General features: G+C 34.3%; 1 protein-coding gene across 1 annotated transcript in view; it reads left to right on the top strand.

The window, feature by feature from the left end:
* LOC145239799 (protein arginine N-methyltransferase 7-like) overlaps nt 1-23,402 on the top strand; it is a 57,908-nt gene that overhangs the window by 32,199 nt on the left and 2,307 nt on the right. Inside the window, exons 9-13 of the mRNA XM_080103358.1 lie at nt 3,045-3,174; nt 7,917-8,000; nt 9,709-9,846; nt 13,903-14,127; nt 20,262-20,419. Coding sequence (XP_079959484.1) covers nt 3,045-3,174; nt 7,917-8,000; nt 9,709-9,846; nt 13,903-14,127; nt 20,262-20,419 — 735 coding nt within the window. The remainder of the gene's footprint in view (nt 1-3,044; nt 3,175-7,916; nt 8,001-9,708; nt 9,847-13,902; nt 14,128-20,261; nt 20,420-23,402) is intronic.

The following is a 23,402-nucleotide window of genomic DNA, read 5'->3' as shown; positions in this document are numbered from 1 at the left end:
TCGTTATTTTCATGGAAAGTGTTTGACTGAGCTTCAGTCTATGGTTCCCCCCTCACCAAACTTTCACAAGAAACACTCGTCTAGCTGAAAACACTATCAATAATTCCCCCTACTCTTTATCTGTGCCTAAACCTAAACATAGATTCCATGAACAAAGTTTCTTTCTTAGAACTGCACGCCTGTGGAATTGTCTTCCGTTTTCCTGCTTTCCGGCTGACTACAATATCATCGTCTTCAAGTCTAACGTAAATAAGTTCTTGATGAGCTGTTCCATATAAGTTATCAAATTTACCGAATTTTCATTACTAATGATTACTATATTGTCCAATTTCTACTGTACACTCTTTAACCCTTATCCTTGAGTGGCCTCTTGGCCTTGATAATGTGGTGATGCCTGTGTAAAACAAAAAAAAAAAAATGCCCAAGAAAGATTAAAATGTTGGTTTATGTTGCATTTGAACTTCTGCATATCAGTACAATTTGGAAGGCAGGTAGCAGGAAGAAAATTCTAAAGTCTAACCGTTCTATGAAAGAAGCTATTAGAATAAAAAAACTTTCTGACATTTAGGGACCTCAACAGTGAAGGGGTGTGATTTTGTTGCTAAGCGGGTTTGTTGGAGATATGTACATGGGGGGGGGGACAGGTGCAATGAGTTCATCAGAGCACATCCCATTAAAATACTTGTAAAACAGGTACAGAGATGCAACATTGCGGTGATGAGACAAGGGTTGAAGTTTAGTTAACAGAGTGGGATATATTAGATTGGAGACTCTTTTTTGGACCCTATTCAAGAGGGAGAGATTAATGGATAGATGCACCAGCCCAGATGTGGAAGCAATACTCCATGTATGGGCTAATGGTGGCCTTGTAGAGGTACAGGATACTCTCAGGTGTGAGTAGTTTTCTAACACAATAGAGGGAGCCCACCTTCCTTGCAGTAGCCTTCGCAATGTCCTTAATATCTTTGTTCCAATTCATATTTCCTGTGAATGTTAAGGAAGAATTCACAGGTAGGAAGTTATTTGTTATGGATATTGGTTGTTGGAAAGGCTTCTTGTAATTGTTAAAGGAGAACAGCTTAGTATTACTAGTATTAAATGTTACCATCCATTTACAGCCCCATTCCATTACAGTCTGAAGGTCATTTTCTAAGGATTCAGCCATTGTCTTGGATTTGCGTACTTCTGTTCTTCCCTCATGCATGTTATAGAGTATGGTATCATCAGCAAATATACCCATCTCGGACACAATATTATTGGGAAGATTATTGATGAATATCTATAATAATAGTGGTTCAAAGATCAACCCCTGAGGCACTCCTGCATTAATGTTATGCTGTTTGGATGAACGTCCATCAATGACAACCTAGATGGTCCTATTGTCTAAAAAGGATCTAATTATATTTAGTATTTGTCAAGTTATATTGTATGATTTAATTTTCATTAGCAACCCTTCGTGCCAAACTTTGTCAAAGGCCTTGGATATATCAAGGGCTAGAGTTCTGGCTTCTCCCACCTTATGGTATATGCATTCAGAGATGACTGTTAAAACATCTGCAGTAGAACAACATTGCCTAAATCCATACTGTTTGTCAAAAAGAAGATGGGAAAGTATCTATATAGGCATTTCGTGGTTGAGTATTTCCTCCAATGTCCAATGCAACTCTGGTATATTTTCTCAAGTAATGCATCTTGCTATTTTGTTAGTGCCCAAGCTGTTTAGCTTAGAGAAAGACAAATTGTACCATGGCTGCAAATAAAGTCCCTCTTAAAATTACCAGAAGTGTGTGTGTGTGTGTGTGTGTGGGGGGGTCTTCCAGTTGATTCGCGGTCCATCAAGGACACCCCAGGAGTTACCTTTGTGGATTTTGATATCTATTTCCGCTGACGGATATCACTGCCAAGGTTTACAAACGTGATATTGTTGCCGTTTTTCAGCTTAATTTTTCGTTTATCAAAATATTCTGTTTACAATCCATTTTATATGCTGGCATGTGTTGGACAGCTTTTAGAAATTGATTCACAAACTAACTAATCTCTGACCAGGTCTTTATTTTCTTTGACTTTTCCCTGACAATACTGCTAACGCAACTGTTTTACACCTACTAACCTAAGAAATCTCATCCATGTGACCATATCAATGAAGTCTCCTGATTAATCTTCCTCTTAGATCATTAGATCTAAGCCTGTTATTAAGACTCACATTACACATCCGTTATACCATTCTTCTCTCATTTTTCTTAATGCAACACATGACCTCAAACATTATTAGCAAGGTTTCACTTTCATAAATCATCACACTGCAAACACATACCTGATAGACTTTTCCCTTGGTTGGTAGTGGTAATGCTTTACTGGTTACTGTAATGTAATTTTCATGGCAAGTGCTTGTCTGAGCTCCAATCTATGGTTCCCCCAAACTTTTACAAAAAAAAACACGCAACTAGCTACAACCACTATCAACAATTTCTCTCACTTTCTATCTGTACCTAATTCTAAATGCAGATTCCATGAACAAAGTTTCTTTCCTAGAACTGCTCACATGTGGAACACTGTTCCATTGGCCTGCTTCCTGGCTGATTACAATATGGTAATCAAAGTGTAGTATCTGTTCTTCAGATGCGGCACTTCCATTTCTCGTTCTCTTTCAGTGGAGGAGAAAACCTTCACGACAGACAATTTTTATTTTTGTACCTTTTCTCCACGTTAAAAAACGACCCTGGTGTCTAACTCTGTCCCGTGGGGAGGCATTGTAAATAGGTACAATATGGTAGTCTTCAATTCTAATGTAAACAAGTTCTTGTTGTGTTGAGCTGTCCCGTAAAATAATCCCAATTTTATCTTATCTACTTCATTAATGCTTACTAAACTACCGCCTTGCATTCATAAACCCTTATCCTCGAGTGGTCTTCAAGCCTTAATAAGTGGTTACTACTTTGTAAAAAAATACAAATAAAAACAATCATTTATAAATGCTTTTATCTGAACATCAGTTTCAATATTAGTTGCAAATAATTGTTTATATTTTTAATTTATTTTTAAAGATCAAAACTTTCTGAAGATATTGAGCGTCCAGTCTGCACATGTGGTGTCCATCATGTCTATGGAAGAACTCGGCTTGGTATGATAAATGACACAGACCGGAATCAAATTTATATCAAGGAACTTCGAAAGGTCAGTGTTTTCTTCTCAGGATGATGTACCATTACATCCACACAGGTTTCTGATAAAAATTTTAAAAAAATAAATAAACAGAAACATCAAATATGTAGAACAAACTGCAGCAACAGAATTTATGGGAGAAAATAGAACTTTTTATTTTTCTCCCTATATCTTGTGTCATACATGAAGTTCATTATCCCATCTTGTTAGTTGCTTCCTTCTGTATACATCTTTTTTTTTGTGATTATGTTAGACTGAGGAAATGCTGTATGTAAATTAGTTCTTTCATGCCTCAGAAAAGGACTAAATTATAACAAAACTGTTGGAAGTCAAAGAAGATTTATTCAACTGTCTTGATTCCAAATCACTGACTAGTGTGGTGGTGGAAGGTAGAGAGTGATCAATAATTACTATCAAATCATATCAGAGCATTTTAAAAACCACATGTTCACGATTGTAGTGCTTCCAAAGATATCCTAACTTTTCTCACTCACCTTCTCTTTGAGCCATATGTCATCACAGCCGTTTCTTTCAATATCAACAACTGAGCAAGAACTAGCCTTAAGTTCACCAAGTTGACCCCCAACTGACCTTTCATTTCTTGTTATTTTCAACTAATTAGATTATATACTAGCGGGCTTACTTGCCTAATATTTAACAATAGCAGAAATATATTTTGTCATTGTGCTTGTGATTGAGAAAAAAATGTGTCTTGTCTTGTTTAGTAGTTAAATGAAAACAGTTTTTAATTTCTTTAAGCAATGTAGGCTGGCTAACTTGTTGCTGATATTACAATCTTTGGTTTTTAATAATAATTTAATAATTTTAAGCAAAACTGTTGCCAATGAAATTAAATGTTCATATGTATGAAGGAAATGTTTAAATATAATTCCAAAAACCATTTTAACATTCTAGGTTCATTAGTTTTATGCAACACTTTTGTTATGAATTGAAAAAGGACTGACAAAAAAATGGAATCGTTGGGTTACTATTTTCATAATCCCCCATCCCATAATAAAGACCAATGTGTATTTATTTGTATATAAATAAATATAAAACTTCTCATCACGCAAAAGTTAACAACTAAAAATATGCATTTTTATTGCCTCTAACCCAAACTATTTTAGCTGGTGAAAGGAAGTGAGAAAGCAAATAGCAAGTCAGACAACTACCATTGCCTGAAATGAATTCAGAAAAAAAAAATCAACAATAGGTGCTTTTATTTTTTTTACTTTAGGTTACTAGAAATGATAATTTATATATTTAAAATTAAATTCTATGATTTTTATCTGGTGCAGAGCAACCATTTCCATCCATCAGGTCCATAAATAGTAAATAGAAGAACGGCCTTCAGATATAGTGATTAGCTATGAATATCTAATAATCAGTCTAGATATGGGATATGCTTTAGTCTTGAAATGCGTACAGATGCCCGATGTAAAGTTTAGATTTGGCAGGTATCGACCACCATAAAAGCTGACTGACTGACTTGGACAAGCGCAGGCTGTTGATTGGTTGGTTGTTTTTGTCTTACAGCATATCAACCCTTTTCAGGTCTTGGATATGACCTTGAACTATATCCAGTGGTGAGGCTCCAGCTTGCGGGTTTTGGGGAGTGTGGAGCCACACTTTAATTGCCATTGCTCCCAGGTCCACTCTGACCTGGAGTGGTAGTACCTGTTAGGGTCCCAACTAGGGGTTAAATAGAAACCGACTTGAAAACAACAAATATATTCTATTAAAAAAATTTTCTTCAAAATCTTTGGATTCAGCATTAAATAACTCGAAAAGGGTTGATATTCCTCTCACTTTCTCTTTGGTCCTGTATATGACCTTAAACTATATTCAGTGGTGAGGCCCCAGCTTGCGGGCTTTGGGGAGTGTGGAGCCACCCTATAATTGCCATTGCTCCCAGGTCCACTCTGACTCAGAGTGGTAGTACCTGTTAGGGTCCCAACTAGGGGTTAAATAGAAACCAACTTGAAAACAACAAATATATTCTATGTGACCTTGAAACGTGACCTTACACGACCTTGAACCTCTGATCGCGGCCCAGTTATGATCTTAACCCTGGGTCGATGCCCAATTATGACTATCCTAGTCACCGGGTAATTAATTATGTCGACTGGGCAACCAGGTCTGCCAACCGTTGGTACGTCGCGTCACCCAGTGAGTCCTCGTCAAGGCGTTGGAGGACTCTTCTCGGTTGCACGGTCCTCAAGGCCTGTTCTTCTTGATCGTCTAGTTGGTCGTCCTGTTGACTGGGTGTTCGTTGACGGGAACGGGGTCACAAGTGGCAAGTAAAAGAATTATAATTACATGGAACAACAGCACATCAGCAAACAAACTCCGGAGGTTGGTTGATATATAATGTATTTAGGAAATTCATAAATGATTATCTACAGACGTATGTACAATTGAAGATTAAATGGAAGTAAGCAATTAGATTTGTGAATGAGCTTCTTGTTGTTGAAATACTCGGTCGGAGTCGTGGACCGTTGTAATTATCGTAAAGGTGTTCTGGCTGGTCTCTTCCTAGGTCCTCTGAATTCTATTAAGTTGCAAATTGAGCTCTCTGGCGACCAGCGAGGGGGGAGAGAGAAGTTGGGTGGCTGGAGTCCTCTACCGAGAACTTTATCTCTGTCTTCTCTTTTCTTATAACTCTGCTCCTATCTCTGCCTATCTGATTAAATCGAGTTTTACAGATCTTATATAGTAAAACCCTTGAATAATGACGATGCCTACATTCGTCTTCGACCAATCAAATTGATGGATAACAATCCACCTGATTCATTCTCATTGGTCAATTTGGCCTGTGGCAGGTATTATTTTTCCGCCCCCCAATTTCCAAAATCGAATTGACTCCTCCCCAACTTGTCTGACCCCACCTTCTTTATAATGGTTTTTTCCATATTATCAACTGATAATCAGAGGAAATATTATTGTTTAGCTTGTAATAGATCACCAGCTTTCATCTATTTAAAAATATCTGTTTGATATTCTTTCCCCTTTGAATTTATTTGTTCTGTCAACATCCCGACAAAATATGTTATGGAAAACCGAAAAATCTCTTGATCTAAATTTCAAATGGCTTTATCATAGTCACCCGAATCAGTTAATATTTGATTCGAAAAAAACATTCTTTGAAGCCGACAAATGCGTGTGTTAAATTTTAACTCCAAAGAATTTATTTATCTTTTGTTTTGATCTTGTCACAAATATATTTTGTGAGGCCAACAATTACGTGTGTGTGTGTGGTTTTTTAGTTCAAAGCAATCAAAGGGAAAAAATATTTCCCTTTTTTTTTGCGCTGGATATGACTATCGGAATTTGTCACCATCGCTTGACTTGAAAGCAAAACGTATGTTTTTTTTTTTGAAGTTATCATTCTGTCCATTTTGGCTAAAGTATTTATTATTGTTTTAAGTGATCTTTTGCTTTGAAGTTTAGCAGGCGACCTCCACTTCTATCCCCCGACCGTATGGTATCTCAACAACAAGATTTTGATACATAAAAATATTAACAAAAAAAAATTATTATTTTTTTTTGTAACCGGTGTTCGCCTGGGATTGATTATCACATTTAACAAAAACGTCACATCGACCCTACTGATCTGATGTGGCCCCTCTTTGGTGTTACATCTATTAAAAAAATTTTCTTCAAAATCTTTGGTTTCGGCATTAAATAACCTGAAAAGGATTGATATGCCGTAAAACAAAAACAACCAACCAACCAACCAACCAACCCTTTTCAGGTTATTTAATGCTGAATCCAAAGATTTTGAAGAAAATTTTTTTAATAGAATATATTTGTTTTCAAGTCGGTTTCTATTTAACCCATAGTTGGGACCCTAACAAGTGGATATAGTTTAAGGTCATATCCAGGACTACAGGCTGTTGACCTGAATTGATGATACACTTAGTCTCAATCACAAAAGAGCATTGGATAAAGATGGGCATCTTCCATAAAACTTTTGCTTCAAAACCTTTGTTGATATTTTCATGCATTCAACTATCTGAAGAAGGGCGCACCAGTGTAATGGACTACCAGTGTGAATAATGCCCCTCAATCTGCATATTAATAAAAAAAACAAAAGGACCAAGGAAGAAAGAAGATTAATGTGAACACTGGCAAAGCATACGTTTTTTTTTAGTCAGTTTTGACAGAGGGCATACACTAGTATAATTATAATAGCTATATATTGTTTTTAACTTGATCTTTGTTTTATCTTCTTTCTTATAGAAAATCCCATTTGTTTATAAGTAATGATTATTTGCTTCTGTTTATTGTTACTATGTAATAAATGTAATATAAAAATGATTATATGACAAAAATGTAACTTTTGTGTTACTAGTCTTCTTATGTATAAAGTTATTGTCATATTTTCAAAATCAGACCTAAATAACATTTAAGCTAATAAATCAACTTTGTTTCTGATTAACCAGTTTTCATTTGTTATTATTATACTCTACTGAGTTATTGGCAATGTAATAACATACTTGGCTACAATTTATTTCTAAAATTACTTAGTCTGGCCTAGATGACTTGCTAATATGAAACATTTTAAATAATCACCTAAAGATATAATAGACTTGTCTACCTTAAGGTTAAAAATGTACAAACAAAATTTAAAACTAAAATTCACTGCATCTTGGGCAACACCAGGTAGGTACAGCTAGTGAAATATGATTTATGTAGGTATTTTTTTTTTTTAACTTGATTTTACAACTTGCAAATTTTTATCTTTCTTGTAGGTTATTACAGAAAATACCATTTGCTTATGTATAAGTGATGGTAGCTTACTTCCATTTATTGCTGCTAGACTTGGAGCCCAAAAGGTAAATTGTTTTTATGACTTGGATAAAGCAAACATTATTACATACAGTTAACTCTTAATTCATTAAATATTCCTCTTGCTGTTGGATTACTCAAAACCATACAGACCTTATAATTCACTGAATGTTCGCCTTTTGTTTTGTTCTACCATTTCTGCTTTGATTCCAATACAACTTATAGGAATTATAAAGGATCATTCATAAGAGGGTTTTAAATTATAATTGGTATACAGGATGACCCAAAAAAAACAAAAGCTAAATGGAGGCCATCTAGAACATATACTGTAGAACGGAGAAAAAAAGGCCAAAGACCCTAGTGTTTTGATGTGATGTGTTCAATATAATAAACTAGTAATGGCCAAAGTTTCATTTCATTTGGATAAAACATTAAGAAACGGGGCCTAATTAGAGTTGGGGCCCGCTTTTTTGGGTCACCCTGTATACATCGCACAATGACATCTCAACTGCTGTGGCTATGTCACTTGCTGTCAGTTATCTGAAATCCTCCAGAAGGGTTTCTTACTTGGTAGGCTGCTTTAGATGTGGAGGAGATCAGTTGATCTTAGTGGGGGCACAAACAAATGGCAACAGACAGAAGTTGGAGGCCGTTCATGAAACATCTAATCTCAGCATGAGACAAAAGGACAAAAAAATGAAGATAAAATGATTATTTGATTAAAGATATAGAATAAAAATACAAACTGTTTTAAAACACGTTAAGATGCAAAAAAAAAAAAAAAAGAGAATTTTCTTTTATTTCTTTTTTTTAAGTTGGAACACTTATTAATTTCAGATTTAAAAATCCCTCATCAGAGAAAGGGATTTTTAGTTTTGTTGGTCATTTTTTTTTTTTCACTTTTTATTTTCCTTGGTACTAAAAAGTTCATCTTTGTATTGTTTTATTGAGGCTTTGCTAGCTGTTAATGCATGTAAAACTCTAGTATTAAGCTGAAAAGGCACGGGTGTTCTCCAAATATACAGTTGGAAATGTGTCAGAACGTAGAAGCATCTTGGAATAAAATGAAAAATATAGAATAAACAGATAAACTGTTTTAGAACACACTAAGATACAAATTCTTCTCTATTTTTTGCATCATAATGTGCTTTAAAACAGTTTGTTTATTCTATATTTTTCATTTTATTCCAAGATACTTCTATGAACAGACACATTTCCAAGATTATTTAATTGTTTTTGAAAAAATAAAAAAATTTTCTCAAACTGGTAAAAATAATATTGTTTGTTGCAGATATTAATAATTATAGGCGGCAACTCAATGCAACAATACTGAAATATGCACATTACATCAAGCTGTACTTTTATATAAACAGGATGAATCCTGAACTCTAAATCTTTCCTACAGTCATTTGGACAAAATGCAGCAATGTATCTGAAGCTAGCTGTGGCAATCATGCATTTTTGAGAGGAATAATCCAGCGTCCACATACTCCTCTGACAGCACTCTATTTATGAAGTACAATTTTTAAAAGTTTATTTTAGCACTTTATGCTACTGCATATATTTCAATGAATAATTGATTAATAGTATATAAAAAATCTAAGTCACAAAAGGGCAAGAAATATACATGAAGTGGTTGCACAATTTTATTAATATACAGATAAGTATGTACAAAGATAATTATTCTTTTATAAAAACGTGTAATCTTTCCCATAATTTTCTGTTTCATAGCTTTTTATCCCCTTTCTTTTGAAGGTATATGTATTAGAGGCCCACGATGCTGCATACCGAATCCTCCAAACCTTTATTAAACACAATGACTTACATGATGTTATTACACTTATTAAAAAGGCTCCAATTGATATAACTACAGAAGAATTAGACTCTATGCAAGTAAGCTATTTCTGTTTGTTTCTTTATTTGGTTTGTTTCATTCTTTATAATCAAATTTAGAATTTGATTTCCTTTTTCAAGAAATAATTTTGTCCATAAAAAAAATTTGAGTTGATGCATAATCATTGTATCTTAAAAATAAAATTTAATTCATATTATTTAGATTCTTCGAACTACTGTTCTCCTCTTCACTGCTATCTTAGTGCAACTAGATCAGATTGCTGGAAGATGGCTCCCTGTCCCAAATGCATCTACATTAATACCTTTTTGTTTTTTTAACTCTTTGCACAACTAAATCATGTTCTGCAAAGTCCAAAACAAAAACAACAGTCCCCCTTCCTCCCTCTTTCCCCCTCCCCACTTCCCTACTCAACCAAACCAAACCAGACTTTACTAATAAATATATGAAGATATAAAGAGCTTGAAGCATAAAAAACTTTTTCCAAAATAACTAGATTCAGCACTGAATGACCTAAAAGGGGTTGGTATACCATAAAACAAAACACTCAGACCATGCTATGAAAACTAATTTCTAATCTCTTTTATAAAGTTTCTCTTAATAAAGAAACTAAATGTTAGTCAAACAAATGTGTTTGATTAATTTTGATTTTTTTTGTGTTTATCGACTTTTATCCTTGTACAAATCTTATATATGTACATGTAAATAGCCCTAAAATATGCTCACCCTGTTGGGGAGACATTACGCCAACTACCCCCTCCCCCCCTGCAGAGGGTAAAAGTCCCTCAATTGGGCCACCTGTAGGCCGTGGGTGGCGACCTGAGTTCATCTTCCTCCTAACACATCACTTTGGTCCTTACCTCGGCTAGACGGGCAGTCGGAAGGGCCTGCTCCGATCAATTGGCAGGTCACATCTAGTTCTAAATCCAACAAACACAACCATAAATGCACCTACACCCTCAACATAACTCAACAAAGTATTTAGCAAGCGGTGGCTTAAGGATCAATGTTCTTATTGGACAATGGACTTAACATGGCTGAAAGACTGACATTTTTTTTCTAAAAAGGAGGTTATTAAATGACTCGTTAGTAAAAATGAAAGTACTACAGGTGTTTGGTTCCACCAACAAGCACAGTATACCCCTCTTGTATCCCTGTCGTGTTGGGGCAGAAGGGTTCCCCCCTCAACACCCTTCATCAAGGACTCCATGGCCGGTGGGGAGCAGGAGAGATGAAATAAACAAATACACCTGATATGTATCCATGCAAGTCTAAAACCAAAAGAAATCACTCAAGTCTCTGACCTTTCTAGCTCAGACTCTGGCACTGATCCAATGCCAATCAATACAAACTTTCCACCATACTTAGTAATGGAATCAACCAGTGAACAACCCATAACTAAACTTCCCAATTTAAAATCGAAAAAATACTCTCATAAAATATTAAACCTATATCAATTAAAAAAACTTAACAATGGCACAATATTAATACAAATAGAAAATAAAAAGCAGGCAGATGAACTGCTAAAATGAAAATATTTTGATAACAAAACCGTTAAAATTTATCCATACAAGATACTAAATTCAAATAAAGGAATTATCAAGACCACTGAACGTGCATTATGTGCCATAGATAAAATACAAAAAACAACTTCAGATCACAAAATGTCACAGACGTACAAAGAATTCAAATACGAAAAAGTTCCAAAACTATACTCTCCAACACATGCATTCTAACGTTCAACACCCCAATAATCCCTAAAAAAATCAAAATTGGTTACCTAACAGTCAATACTGAACCATACATCTCAAACTCTCTTAGATGCCATAACTGTCAAAAATATGGGCACCATTGTGACCGATGTTCATGACCACCAGCATACATAACATCTAACTCCACCAATATCAATATTGATGTTATCACAAAACTTTTAAATGGAACAAAAACCTTACTTGAAGAATTAAAAAAATAACCATTGATCAGAGCAATACAGTAAACAGAACTTCAACAACAAACTAAAGCATAACAAAAAGTTCACAACCAAAATCTCAACCAAAAATTTGCGCAAACACCCAAACTATCACCCACCCCACTCCCGAGTCAATCTCCTCCGTAGAAATCAAAAAAAACAAACAGCAAAAATTTCAGTTCATCACCCAAAAAAAAGAACTGAAACCAAGAAAAGGTAAGGATCGTTCCCATTCTACATTCAGAACAGGCCCCCCCCCCATTCATAACCAAATCAAAACCATGGGCATTGAAACCTTAACTATTGACATTCATGACTCAACTCAAATAAAAACCAAGCAAGAGCAAAAACCAAATTCTTACAACCAAAAAACTCAAAATCCAAATATAACAGTTGCCAAACCCAAAACCCATACACCACTATGACTAACAAATTCACGCCAACAAATAGAATCTTGCAATGGAATGTCAGAGGCATAAAAACAAACTACCACAAATTATTACTTTTAATCTCCACACTACTACCATCAGTCATCTATCTTCAAGAAACCCTCTTAAAAGAAAACAACACAATCAAAATAAAAAAATTATACTTCCTACAATTACACATATACCCACAACCATTGAGCATCTGGTGGCACTTCAACAATCATAAACAATAAAATTCCACAAAGAAAAATCAACCGAAACACAACCATGCAAGCAACTGCATGAACATGAACAAAGCTTCTTTCTTAGAACTGCACGCCTGTGGAACTCTGTTCCGTCTGCCTGCTTCCCACCGGACTACAACTTGGATGTCTTCAAGTCCAACGTTAACAAATTCCTAATGAACCGCCCCCTTAAGTAAACACTTCATCAAATCTCCACACTAACGTAATGTACTTGCAATAACCCTTATCCCTGAGTGGCTTCCGGGCCTTGATAAGTGGTGATCACTGTGTAAAAAAAACAAAAAAAAACTGCCATATCAGTATCTCTACATAAAACCTTAACTATATGCTCTATTTACATACCTCCTAATGACACACCACAAGAAACAGAACTTAACAAACTAATCAACTAACTCCCAAATCTATATATCTTTCTAGGAGATTTCAACAACCAAAATATATTATGGGGAAGCAAAGATACAAACAAAAAAGGAAGACTAATTGAAAATATTATAAATCAAAACAACTTATGTTTATGTAACAATGAGACACACACATATTTACATCCAGCAACAGGCGCCTACTTAGCCATCAATCTTTCCTTATGTGATCCATCTACATACCTGGATTACAATTGGAAAACACACACACAGATACATGCGGAAGTGACCATTCAGTTAACTGAAATGTCTTTTAGTTCGGCAATCACATACACATGATCAATATACAAGAAAGGTAGTGATCTATTTTCAATGTAAATTTGTCATTTAATCTCTCTCTCTTAGGGCAATGAATAACCAAATTTTATAGAGATAAAATATAAATTATGTTTTCAAATGAGGTAAATAGAATTTGTATAAAGTTATGTAAAATAAAATTAATAGGGAGTTGAATACTCAATGATTTGTTTGCTTGGCTGCAGTATATGTTAGAAAAGGACTTTATTTTAATTTACAATTTAACAAAAGAATAAAATAACTTATCTGTATACGAATGAATCGAAATGCGTTATGGTGGAATTTAATTTTGTAATCAAGTTAATAAGAGGCACTACTCACTGACTTATTTGTTTGGCCAAGGTGTATGATGTGGGGGAAGGGATACTTAATAATGTAGAACAAGATCCCATATAAGTAAATTCACTTGGAAAAACTTTTCCAACATATAAAAAATATGCATAATTAGAACTATGTATAATGATAAAATGAAGACAATAATTAAATCAGAATGTATAGTGAATTAATGCGATGTCCTTTTGCCAAGCAATAATCTTAGTATGTTAGAAAGGTAGTATTCTATTTGGAATATGAATTTATTTGTTTATTTTCACTGTATAATGAAATAGAGAATACATTTTACAAGATTAAGAATTGAATACATTCATTTGATTTTAATAATAGAAAATAAATTTTTAGAGAATGATACAATATAAATTTACAACAAAAATTTTTTATCACATTTTTGTATTATGTTTAGATTAATCTTGCGATTGGTGAACCGTATTTCCAATTCAGTCTTCTACCTTGGCACAACCTCCATTTCTGGTACGTGCTCAGCAAATTACCAACTTCTATTGCATGCCTTCCACAATGCATGAAAATCTATGCAGTTGCAATGGAGTTCAAAGACCTTTGCAAGATACGATCGCCGGTTGAAATTTGTGAGGGTTTCTGTTTAAAAGAATTTGATAACTTGATTGAGGTAAGTTTTAGCTTTTCTTTCCCTTCAGTTATTTTTTCTCTTTTTCTTTTTCATGTTATTTAATAATTTATTCTTATTATGAACAGATATTTGGAAAAAGTGTTCATATAATGGCTTGCTTCATACAAAAAATGAATAATTTTATTAGAGACTAGACCATCTATTATCAATTAGGATATATATATATATATATATATATATATATATATACTAGCTGGGGTGGGGCTTTGCTTGGCTTGGTCGTAAAATATGCTTAAATATGATATTTTAATTATTCCAGATTTTGTATATATATTATAGAGTTGTGATTTCAAAAGTAAAAAAAAAAAATGTGTTTGGGTACCATCAGCTAGGATCGAAACCGAAAGCAAAACTAGCATTCAAAGCTAGTGATGTTACCACTGTACGTGATTAAAAATAAATTAAGATGAATGTACAAAATGTATAACAATTTTTTTCAATTTTGACCCCTTAAAAACTATTTTAACTTGCTAAAGACCCATAAAAGAACAGTCCATAAAAAATCCAATCATTCAAGGCTCCTAGTGCAGCTCTGTGACTTTTAGTTTCGAAAGAGAGAATTTTTAAAATATGGAGACAGACATATGACTTTTTATATATTAGATATAGAGATAATAGTACGTGAGGAAACATGTCATTAAAATCTATTTCGTCCTAGTGGGTGGGAGGGCAACTTTGTCAGTCATAAAATGTGCTTAAATATGATATTTTAATTTGTCCAGATTTCCTATATATTATTGTAGAGGCGTGATTTCAAATGAAATATTTGGGTGCCATCAGAGAGAATCGAAAACAAAACTGTAGCATTCAAAACTGGTAACATTACCACTGTACAGGTGTGATACGTGCATAAACTGATTTTTTTCAATTTTGATCCATTTTTGACCCCTTAAAATAGCAATACACACGGACGATAAAAACGCTTTGAATAATTACGGATTTTAAGGGGTTCTGCTAAAATCGTCATATTTTAAAAATTAAAGCATCTTAAGTCCTCAAAATACCACCGTTTTGTTCGAAAATGAATATACTTTCAATAAATTAATAAATGATAATGTACATTATATATTTTAAGAGTTTTAAGCAAATAAAGTGCTAAAAATGTTAACATCATAAAACGGCGTTTTCGGTAAGATTTTGTAACGACCCCCCCCCCCCCCCCGATTTGTAAACGGTGGTATCACATTTCTTTTAAGAATTTCATGAAATTTGGAAATTAACTAGAAGAGATATTACTTTTAATAGATTCGGTTGTCCGAAATTCTTTTGATAGCTCATTTTTTTTTTTTGTGTTAAAAAAAAGAGTTCAACATGACGAGTTTGGAAAATTTTGTTAGTGACGTCACTTGTTTTAAATGAAATTTATTTGTGTCTATTTGTTGTAATTCTTGTTAAATTTCACACCCCTTAAGAATTACGACAAACAAAAATAAATTTCATATTTAAAAGTAATTTGATGTCCAAAATCTAAGGCATAACATTTTCAAAGGTCAATAATTATGATGCACTAACCGTAAATATGGGGGTCAAACGCCTTAAAAAAAACCCTTAATCCTACTTCTAGCCCTAGGTATGAGTGGTAAGCCTCCTCCTCTTAAAACCTTCTTTAGCTCTAACAATAACGCTAAGTCTAAGTGGCAAGCTCCTCACCAAAGTTCCTTGGTAAGCTTCATATAAGTGTCTAAAAAAAAAATCCTTCCTTAAAGTGCACCATTTATCACCCATAAAAAAATAAATTAGTCAACTGTCCTAAAATGCTACAATGGTCTCGAAATGGTGAATTATTTTACATCAAATTTATGTGAAACCAACCCCCACTCTAAATTCTAAAATTGTTTTTGTTTTGTTTCTATCAAGTCTTCAGGATGTTCACACATAATTTTCCTTAGTTTTATCATTAATCCAAAGTCAGAATGGCAACCTCCCCACCCTCTCATAATTGTACAAAGACCCTCTAAAAACGACACATAATCGTCTTTAAAAAAAAAAATGCACAGGATTTATCTCTGATAGAAAAAAAAAGGTTAACTGCCCTAAAACGCTAGAATGGCTCAAAATGGGGAATCATTTTACATTAAATTCTAAAATAATATTTGTTTATCTTTCATTAAAATTTTTAATATTTAAATATTTGTAGGAGATACTCAGTTTCTAGTTATGTTCCTATTTACTTGCCTCCCAACGAGGACAGTTAGACACAAGGTCAGTTTTTACTGCGAGGAAAATCCAGCTCTTTTTTTTTTTTTTTTTTTACACGATGGTCACCACTTATCAAGGCCCGGAAGCCACTCAGTAATTGTCTACAAAGGTAAAATTGCATATTTTGGAGAGGTGGTCAGATGGGGTGGGGTGTTAATGGAAGGTATTAATCTACAATAATACCAAAGAAATATTGCAATATATTCATTTTTAAACAGTCCTAGATTTCGATTTCAGTTATTTGTACATATAATGCATTACAATTCAGCTTTGAGTTCTTTAACTTCTTTTCTTAATGGATACATGGCATTTTTAAGGAATTGCAGCATATTTATGTGCATTTACTGCAGATTATTTGGAAACTAATAATTTTTGGAGATTTTCAGTAGCATATTCTAATTCCTAACACAAAAATACACTTATATGGTAAATTTCATTGCTTAATCTTCTGTTTTAACAAAAAATATAGCATGTTTACTGAAAATGTATATGGTCTTAAAGATGAAAAAATATCCAAATGTGTGATGCACAAAAATAGTCATAGCTTCCTTAATTTTAATTGGATTTTAAAAATTTAAAAAGATTCTTTCTAAGCTCATTAAGCTCTTTCTATAGATACCAATATTGAAATATTTGAAGCTATTTCAATTTTTTCATGTGTATTGCTACTTAAAAACTATTTTAACCGGTTAAAAACCCATAAAAGAACAATCCATAAAAATTCTATCATTTGAGGCCCTCAGCGCTGCTCTGCGACTTTTAGTTTCAGAGGAGATAGAGTTTGAAAATATAGAGACAGACATATAGCCTTTTATATATTAGATTATTAAGTACATAATTTGTTAATTTTGGGATTGGTTGATAATGCATCGACCGGTAGTTATAGCTACTGCTGCTACTTTAAACAGTTGGCCACAGCTTTTGACAATAGCCATTCATCATTTATGATGTCTCCATTTTCAAGTATATATTTTTATTTTTTGATAATTGCACAATGAAAAGCAAGGTAACAAATCAACAAGAACCACAGACTTAATAATGTACTAGTACTTTCAGATCTAGAAAGATCATTTATTGCGTGTGTGGGTGTGTATGTATATATATATAGAGAGAGAGAGTATGTATGTCTCTATCTTTATAGATGATCTACGATCTCTTTGGTAGTTACGATAAAACATAAAATTATAAAAGATCCTCCTCCATTCTTCTTTGTGTGAGTTGATTGATATTGATTTTTATGATATCTGACTTAAACACAGCAAGCATATCCCTTTGCAAAACTTAATCATATTCTGCAGTCAAAACAAAAACAATTTTGCTTTATAAAATAATCAAACCAAACACCATAAATAAATATTTGAAGGTATAAACAATTTTAAGCATAACAACTTTTTTTCCAAAATTACTGGATTCAGCATTAAATAACCCTAAAATGATCGATATATGATTAAACAAAACAACCAAACCTTCATGATATCATCCAGTATGCACAGGGACAAACATGATCAAGAATTTTAATAGTATCTGGAGAGATAAACAGTTTTTAGAGCAGTAAAATAATCTATCCATCTTAAATTGCCTTGCATTGGCAATGTTTGTCTTTAAGTTTCTAATCAAATTGCCAAAGCAAATTTCCTCCTACAAATCCACATTTAATATCTAACACTAAAGCTTTATCAACATTTCATAAAATAACATTGCTATTCTTGAGAAAATTGATTCGTCTTATATGACAGAGGTTGAATATCAAGTTAGGTTAAGAGTCATTAGATCCACCTTTGAGATGTCAGTACATTTCAATATCAACCGTACAGTCGTTTCTGAATCTATCATCCAGAAAACATGGCCAACAAAGATGATTGATCAGCATAAGTTGTAAGTTTTAAACTATGATTCCCTCCACCATATCCTGCATTGTGGGTGGACTGACCATTTCCCGACTGTTGTTTTCTGCCAACTCCTCAACCTGAGCTTTCTGTTTGCCATATAGCTTGTTACAACAGAACCTTTGATGTTTAGGGCATGTAGCTCATCATCCAAAAGGGAAATTAATCCTTCCTATCCCTCTGTCTAGGTAGTGCAAGCAATATGGGTGAGCAGCTGAGGATATGAGCAACAATTGTAAAAACAACTTTGCTCTCATGTCCACAGGTGGCCAGTCTTTGATGGTGAAATCATGATTCACAAACGATCTCTTGTGACTTCGCTCAGGACCACCATGTGTCGGCCACTATGATATGGAATGTGGTGCAGATCAGGAATGGAACTGGTAGTACCCAACCAGAATGAATGCTGTTACAAATACATGCGAATGTGTCTCTTGGTATTTAGGTTGCATGTCTGAATGAATGAGTGAATCAATTATATTTAAAAGTGTTCAGCATTTGGTTGATGTTCCTGTCTAAGTTAATTGCTTCAAAAATATCTCCTAATATCTTGAGTTATGCTTGGTCACCTTTCCATATTTCTTTCAAGTTAAAGAAATGATTTTTATTTCTTGTTGATGAACTCCATTGCATCAATAATGAAGTTTATTAAAGGCAACATTAAAATCTGGAATGATTAAGCATAAGGTGGTTTACTTTTTATACAAAAAACAATAAGAAATAGAAAAAACAAAAGATAGTTCTTAGTGTAGCTGTAAAAACAATTGTTCTTGGCAATATAACTACTGTTGCTATTTAGTGCAGTCAGTATTCTTATAGCTTTGCTCATTAGTCGAATTCAAATCTTATAGGGAAATATAGAGAAAAATATGTTTGTTTTCTAAATCTTTTATACAGGAAAGCATAGTTGAATTGTATGATTTTGTCATATTTGGATTTCATTTAAATTTGAATATTTCTCTGATGAAAAAAAAAATCTTAGGAGGCAATCTATTAAAATTAGGGTAATTTTATAGAATATCTTCTGTTTTCAATCAGATATATTTATGCTTTTTTCACTAACCGTAAATCTGAGTAGCAAGCCAAATATCACCCCCTCCCAATAATCCCTTAATGAATCAAAATTAATTGGAAGAAGTGATTCTATAAAAAAAATGTTAAAATTAACCTGCATTTAGCAGCCATTTTCGATGTTGCCCCAGCATGAATGAAGATCACTTGTGTATTTCTGCTCCCAGTCCTGAACCCATATTACTATTTTTTATTTAAGTCTAATGTCAACAAATATCTGCCATACCAGCCTGTGAATTATAATTCTCAATCTTTTCATAGTACTGTTTCATCATCTAATTGAAAATATGATTAACTCTTATCCTTGAGTGCTTTTGGCCTTAATAAGTGGTGAATTGCTAGTATGATTTTTTTTAATTAATCATCCATACCAGCAGGTTATAGTGAATAGGTGTTCGGATACCACCCCTTCATCAGTGACAGAGCTAACTGGGTGACATCAAAACACGTATTTCCACAGAAAACCTCTAATACAAAATTAATATCATTGAATTAGATTCTTTGTAAGATTTTACTTCAGAAAAGTTGTTTGATCTTGGTATAGAGCTTTGGGTAATAGTCAGCTAACATACATCCCAACTTCCGGTGTGTCTGCTACTGGAAGTAGTGACAAGGCAAATCAGTTCCTTCGCTTTTTCTCTTACACCTATATCTCCCCTGTGCATGTACTCTTCTTATTACGTTTTTCTGATCATTCTTAAATAAGAATTATTGAAATTAGTTTTATTTTTTTTAAAGAATTATTGAAAACACATTTAAAAGATTTAATTAAGAATTATTGAAATTAGTTTTATTGATTTTTTAAAACACTTTTTGCGCTCTTTGCAAAGGAACTGATTTGCCTTGTCACTACTTCGGAAATTAAGAAGTATGTTAGCTGATTATTACCAAGCTTTGTTTTCAATGTCTTTCACATTTTCTAATTTTATTATTTCTTTTCTATATTTTTCTTCCAAGGATTCATCCATAAGAGCAGACCAAAATGTTGAAGCGGAGCCCTTATGGGAGTACCCAGGTTATGCCCTCTCTGATCCAGTTGAGATGAATTCCTTTGATGTTTCTTCCATTCTTTCAGATAGTAATGCAAGATGCCAAAGATTTCTTACTTTTAAAAGGTACTTAAATCTTTTTTTTTTAAATTTCCCCATTTATTCTGGATTAATAATAATAGATGTAAAAAAGTAAATGCTTTCTTGTACTTAAATACTTTTCTCATGCTATCATAAAGCATGGTATCATCAGCATCTCATTTATGAAAATCAGGAATAATAAATTGATATGATGTTGTTTAGATGCATGGCCACTGAGAATGGCCTGGATCTTTTAGTTAAGAAAGATTTGATTATATTAAGTATTCATCCAAAAATATCATAAGAGTTGATTTTCCTGAGAAGACTTTCATGCCAGACAAAATTTTAGAGATCTAATGCTACTGCTCACATAATTTATCCAGTACATGCGTCCAGATGAACATTAGGGTAGAACAGGATGACCTAAATTTATACTATTAAGCAGTAAGAGCAATGTATTTTAGAAATATTGGTACTTATGCACTTATGCTACCGTGCTGAAATAACAATGTCATTATTTAAAAAGCTACTCCTAACATGAGGAGGTGTTTTGTAACTATTCACTTAACAATTTAATTAAAAAAAAAAAAAGATAAAGTAAAACTTAAATTTAACTTGAAAATACTATTTTAAAATATAGCACGGTAAGATAAGTGCATGAGCACTGGAATGTCTTGCATTAAATTCTGCATCAACCCATAGTTGGATGATATGCTGTAAAACAAAGTAAGCATAAACCTAAAGCCATTTGCCTCCTTATTTGTCCCTCAGTCCTCATTTCGAATGAGTGATTTTTCTGACAAAGGGTGAAGAAAAAGCTGCTTTCCAGGATGTGAACAATAGCCTGAGATGTTGGAAATCTTCTGTTTCTATGTCTATCCTTGTGGCCATGTCACTAGTAAGGGTGCTGGAAGTAAACGTTTCATCTGGGCTGACGTTATCTGCCTGATAGTCAAGGACCCGAACCTTGGATTAACCACTAAGGAGGCTGTCCTATCAGCAGGTGCAAAGTACTGGGGCTGCTGTATTGCCATCTGGTGAATGGATTCTGGACCATGCAGTAGTTTCTGGTGGGGGCCTCTCGATGCCATACTAGTGGATAATTGTAACGGCTTTACCTTATCATGTGCTACAAAAGAAAAAAATAATTTCTTTGTTTCTTTTACCTCCTTAATTTCCCCTCTCTGTCCTGCTCTAACCAAGTCTCTTGACCTGTTCCACAAATCCCAAATTCTCAGCATGAAACATCTCCAGAAAAAAATCCCGAATAGACCTAGAACCCCATCCTCCAACGTAGACCCCTACTACCATGTCTCCTTCTTCAACATCAGGGGTCTACGTTCCAACCTTCCAGAGGTTGAAACCCAATTACAGGAGACAAAACCGGACATATTCTTTCTAAGTGAAACTGGAATAGGGCCGACCACTTCCATAGAAGAATTCATAATTAAAGGATACTCTAACTTAACATCTAAATATGACCCCGAAGATCGCCATGGGCATGGAATATGTACCTACATTAAAGATAACTTCCCATGTGTTAGGGATATCTCCAGTGAAGACCCTAATTTACCTTATATGTGCTCCTGGGTTGCACTTGCTTACACCACTGCATTTATATTTGCCCTCTATTGCCCCCCACAACAGTAGAGTTACTATCTTTCAGAGCATATCTGAGAAAATTGACCACATCCTGTCTGCACATCCTTCAGCTAATATCCACATTTGTGGTGACTTCAATGTCCACAATGTGGTATGGCTGACCCACTCGAACAAAACAGATGATGAGGGGAGGTTCTGTCATGATTTCACCATTGCCTATGACCTCACCCAGATTATTCACGAACCCACCCATGTGCCCGATACTCCCGGTCAGTACGCTAGCCTTCTAGACCTTTTTCTCACAATCTCCCCTGAGCTATGTTCATGTTTTATTCTGTCCCCTCTGGAATCTTCCGATTACTCCATTGTATCAGTTAAGATAAAAAAGAAATGGTATGAGTCCTCAGACGTACCTCTTTACCGTACAATATATTGATACTCTATGGCTGACTGGGATAGCTTCCGTACATTTATATCTGTTTAAAAAGGATGTGTCCTCCATAGTATCAGACCTGACCGAATGGTTAATTGTAGGCATAGATCGATTCATACCATCCAAAAAATTCCAACAAAAACCTAGCAGCCAGCCATGGTTCTCCCCAGAATGTGCTGTTGCCATCGCGCACAGAAATCATTTTTTCCATAGCTACCAACGTAATAGATGCACTGTGACTAGAGCTGCTTTCAGGACTACCAGCTACCACTGTAAAAGAGTAATAAAAAATGCAAGAGAGCTATATGCTCAGTCCGTTAAATCCAAAGTAGCTGAGCAGCAGCTTGGTTCCCACCAATTTTGGCAAATAGCAAACAGGATCCTCAACAGAAGCGTGCGTTCTATCCCAATCATCATCAAGGGACCTGAGGTCATCTCGTCAGTATCAGACAAGGCAAAATTATTTGCCAAGAACTTTGCAGCAAATTCTACCCTACACGACGAAGACCATCAACTCCCCGTATTTCCTTCTATAACGGACAACACGCTATGCAGCCTACAAATATCTGTGTGTGAGGTCGCTAAGCTAATCAAGAACCTTGATTCCAGTAAAGCAACTGGCCCTGACGGCATTCCAATTATAGTGCTGAAAAAGCTCCAACCAGAACTTGCCCCCATACTTACAAAACTGTTTAAGCGTTGCCTTAAGGAGAAGTACTTCCCAACACCCTGAAAAACCTCATCAGTATGCCCTGTATTTAAGAATTCAGATGATAAGTCGTCCCCCTCTCAGTACAGACCAATAAGTCTCCTGTGTGTCATGAGTAAGTTGCTGGAATCCATATTAAATAGAGAAATAGTCAACCACCTCAGCAGAAATAACCTTCTTAGTGACATGCAATATGGTTTCCGTTCTGCTAAATCTACAGCAGATGTGCTAACGGTTATATCTCATAGGATTAGCGTGTCTCTTGACAAAGGTTTCCTCTCTAG

This window comes from Euprymna scolopes, chromosome 1 (assembly GCF_053919585.1).
Source record: "Euprymna scolopes isolate OS-2025 chromosome 1, ASM5391958v1, whole genome shotgun sequence".
In the NCBI taxonomy this organism is placed as follows: Eukaryota; Metazoa; Mollusca; class Cephalopoda; order Sepiida; family Sepiolidae; genus Euprymna; species Euprymna scolopes.
This window is presented reverse-complemented; position numbering and strand designations above follow the sequence as displayed.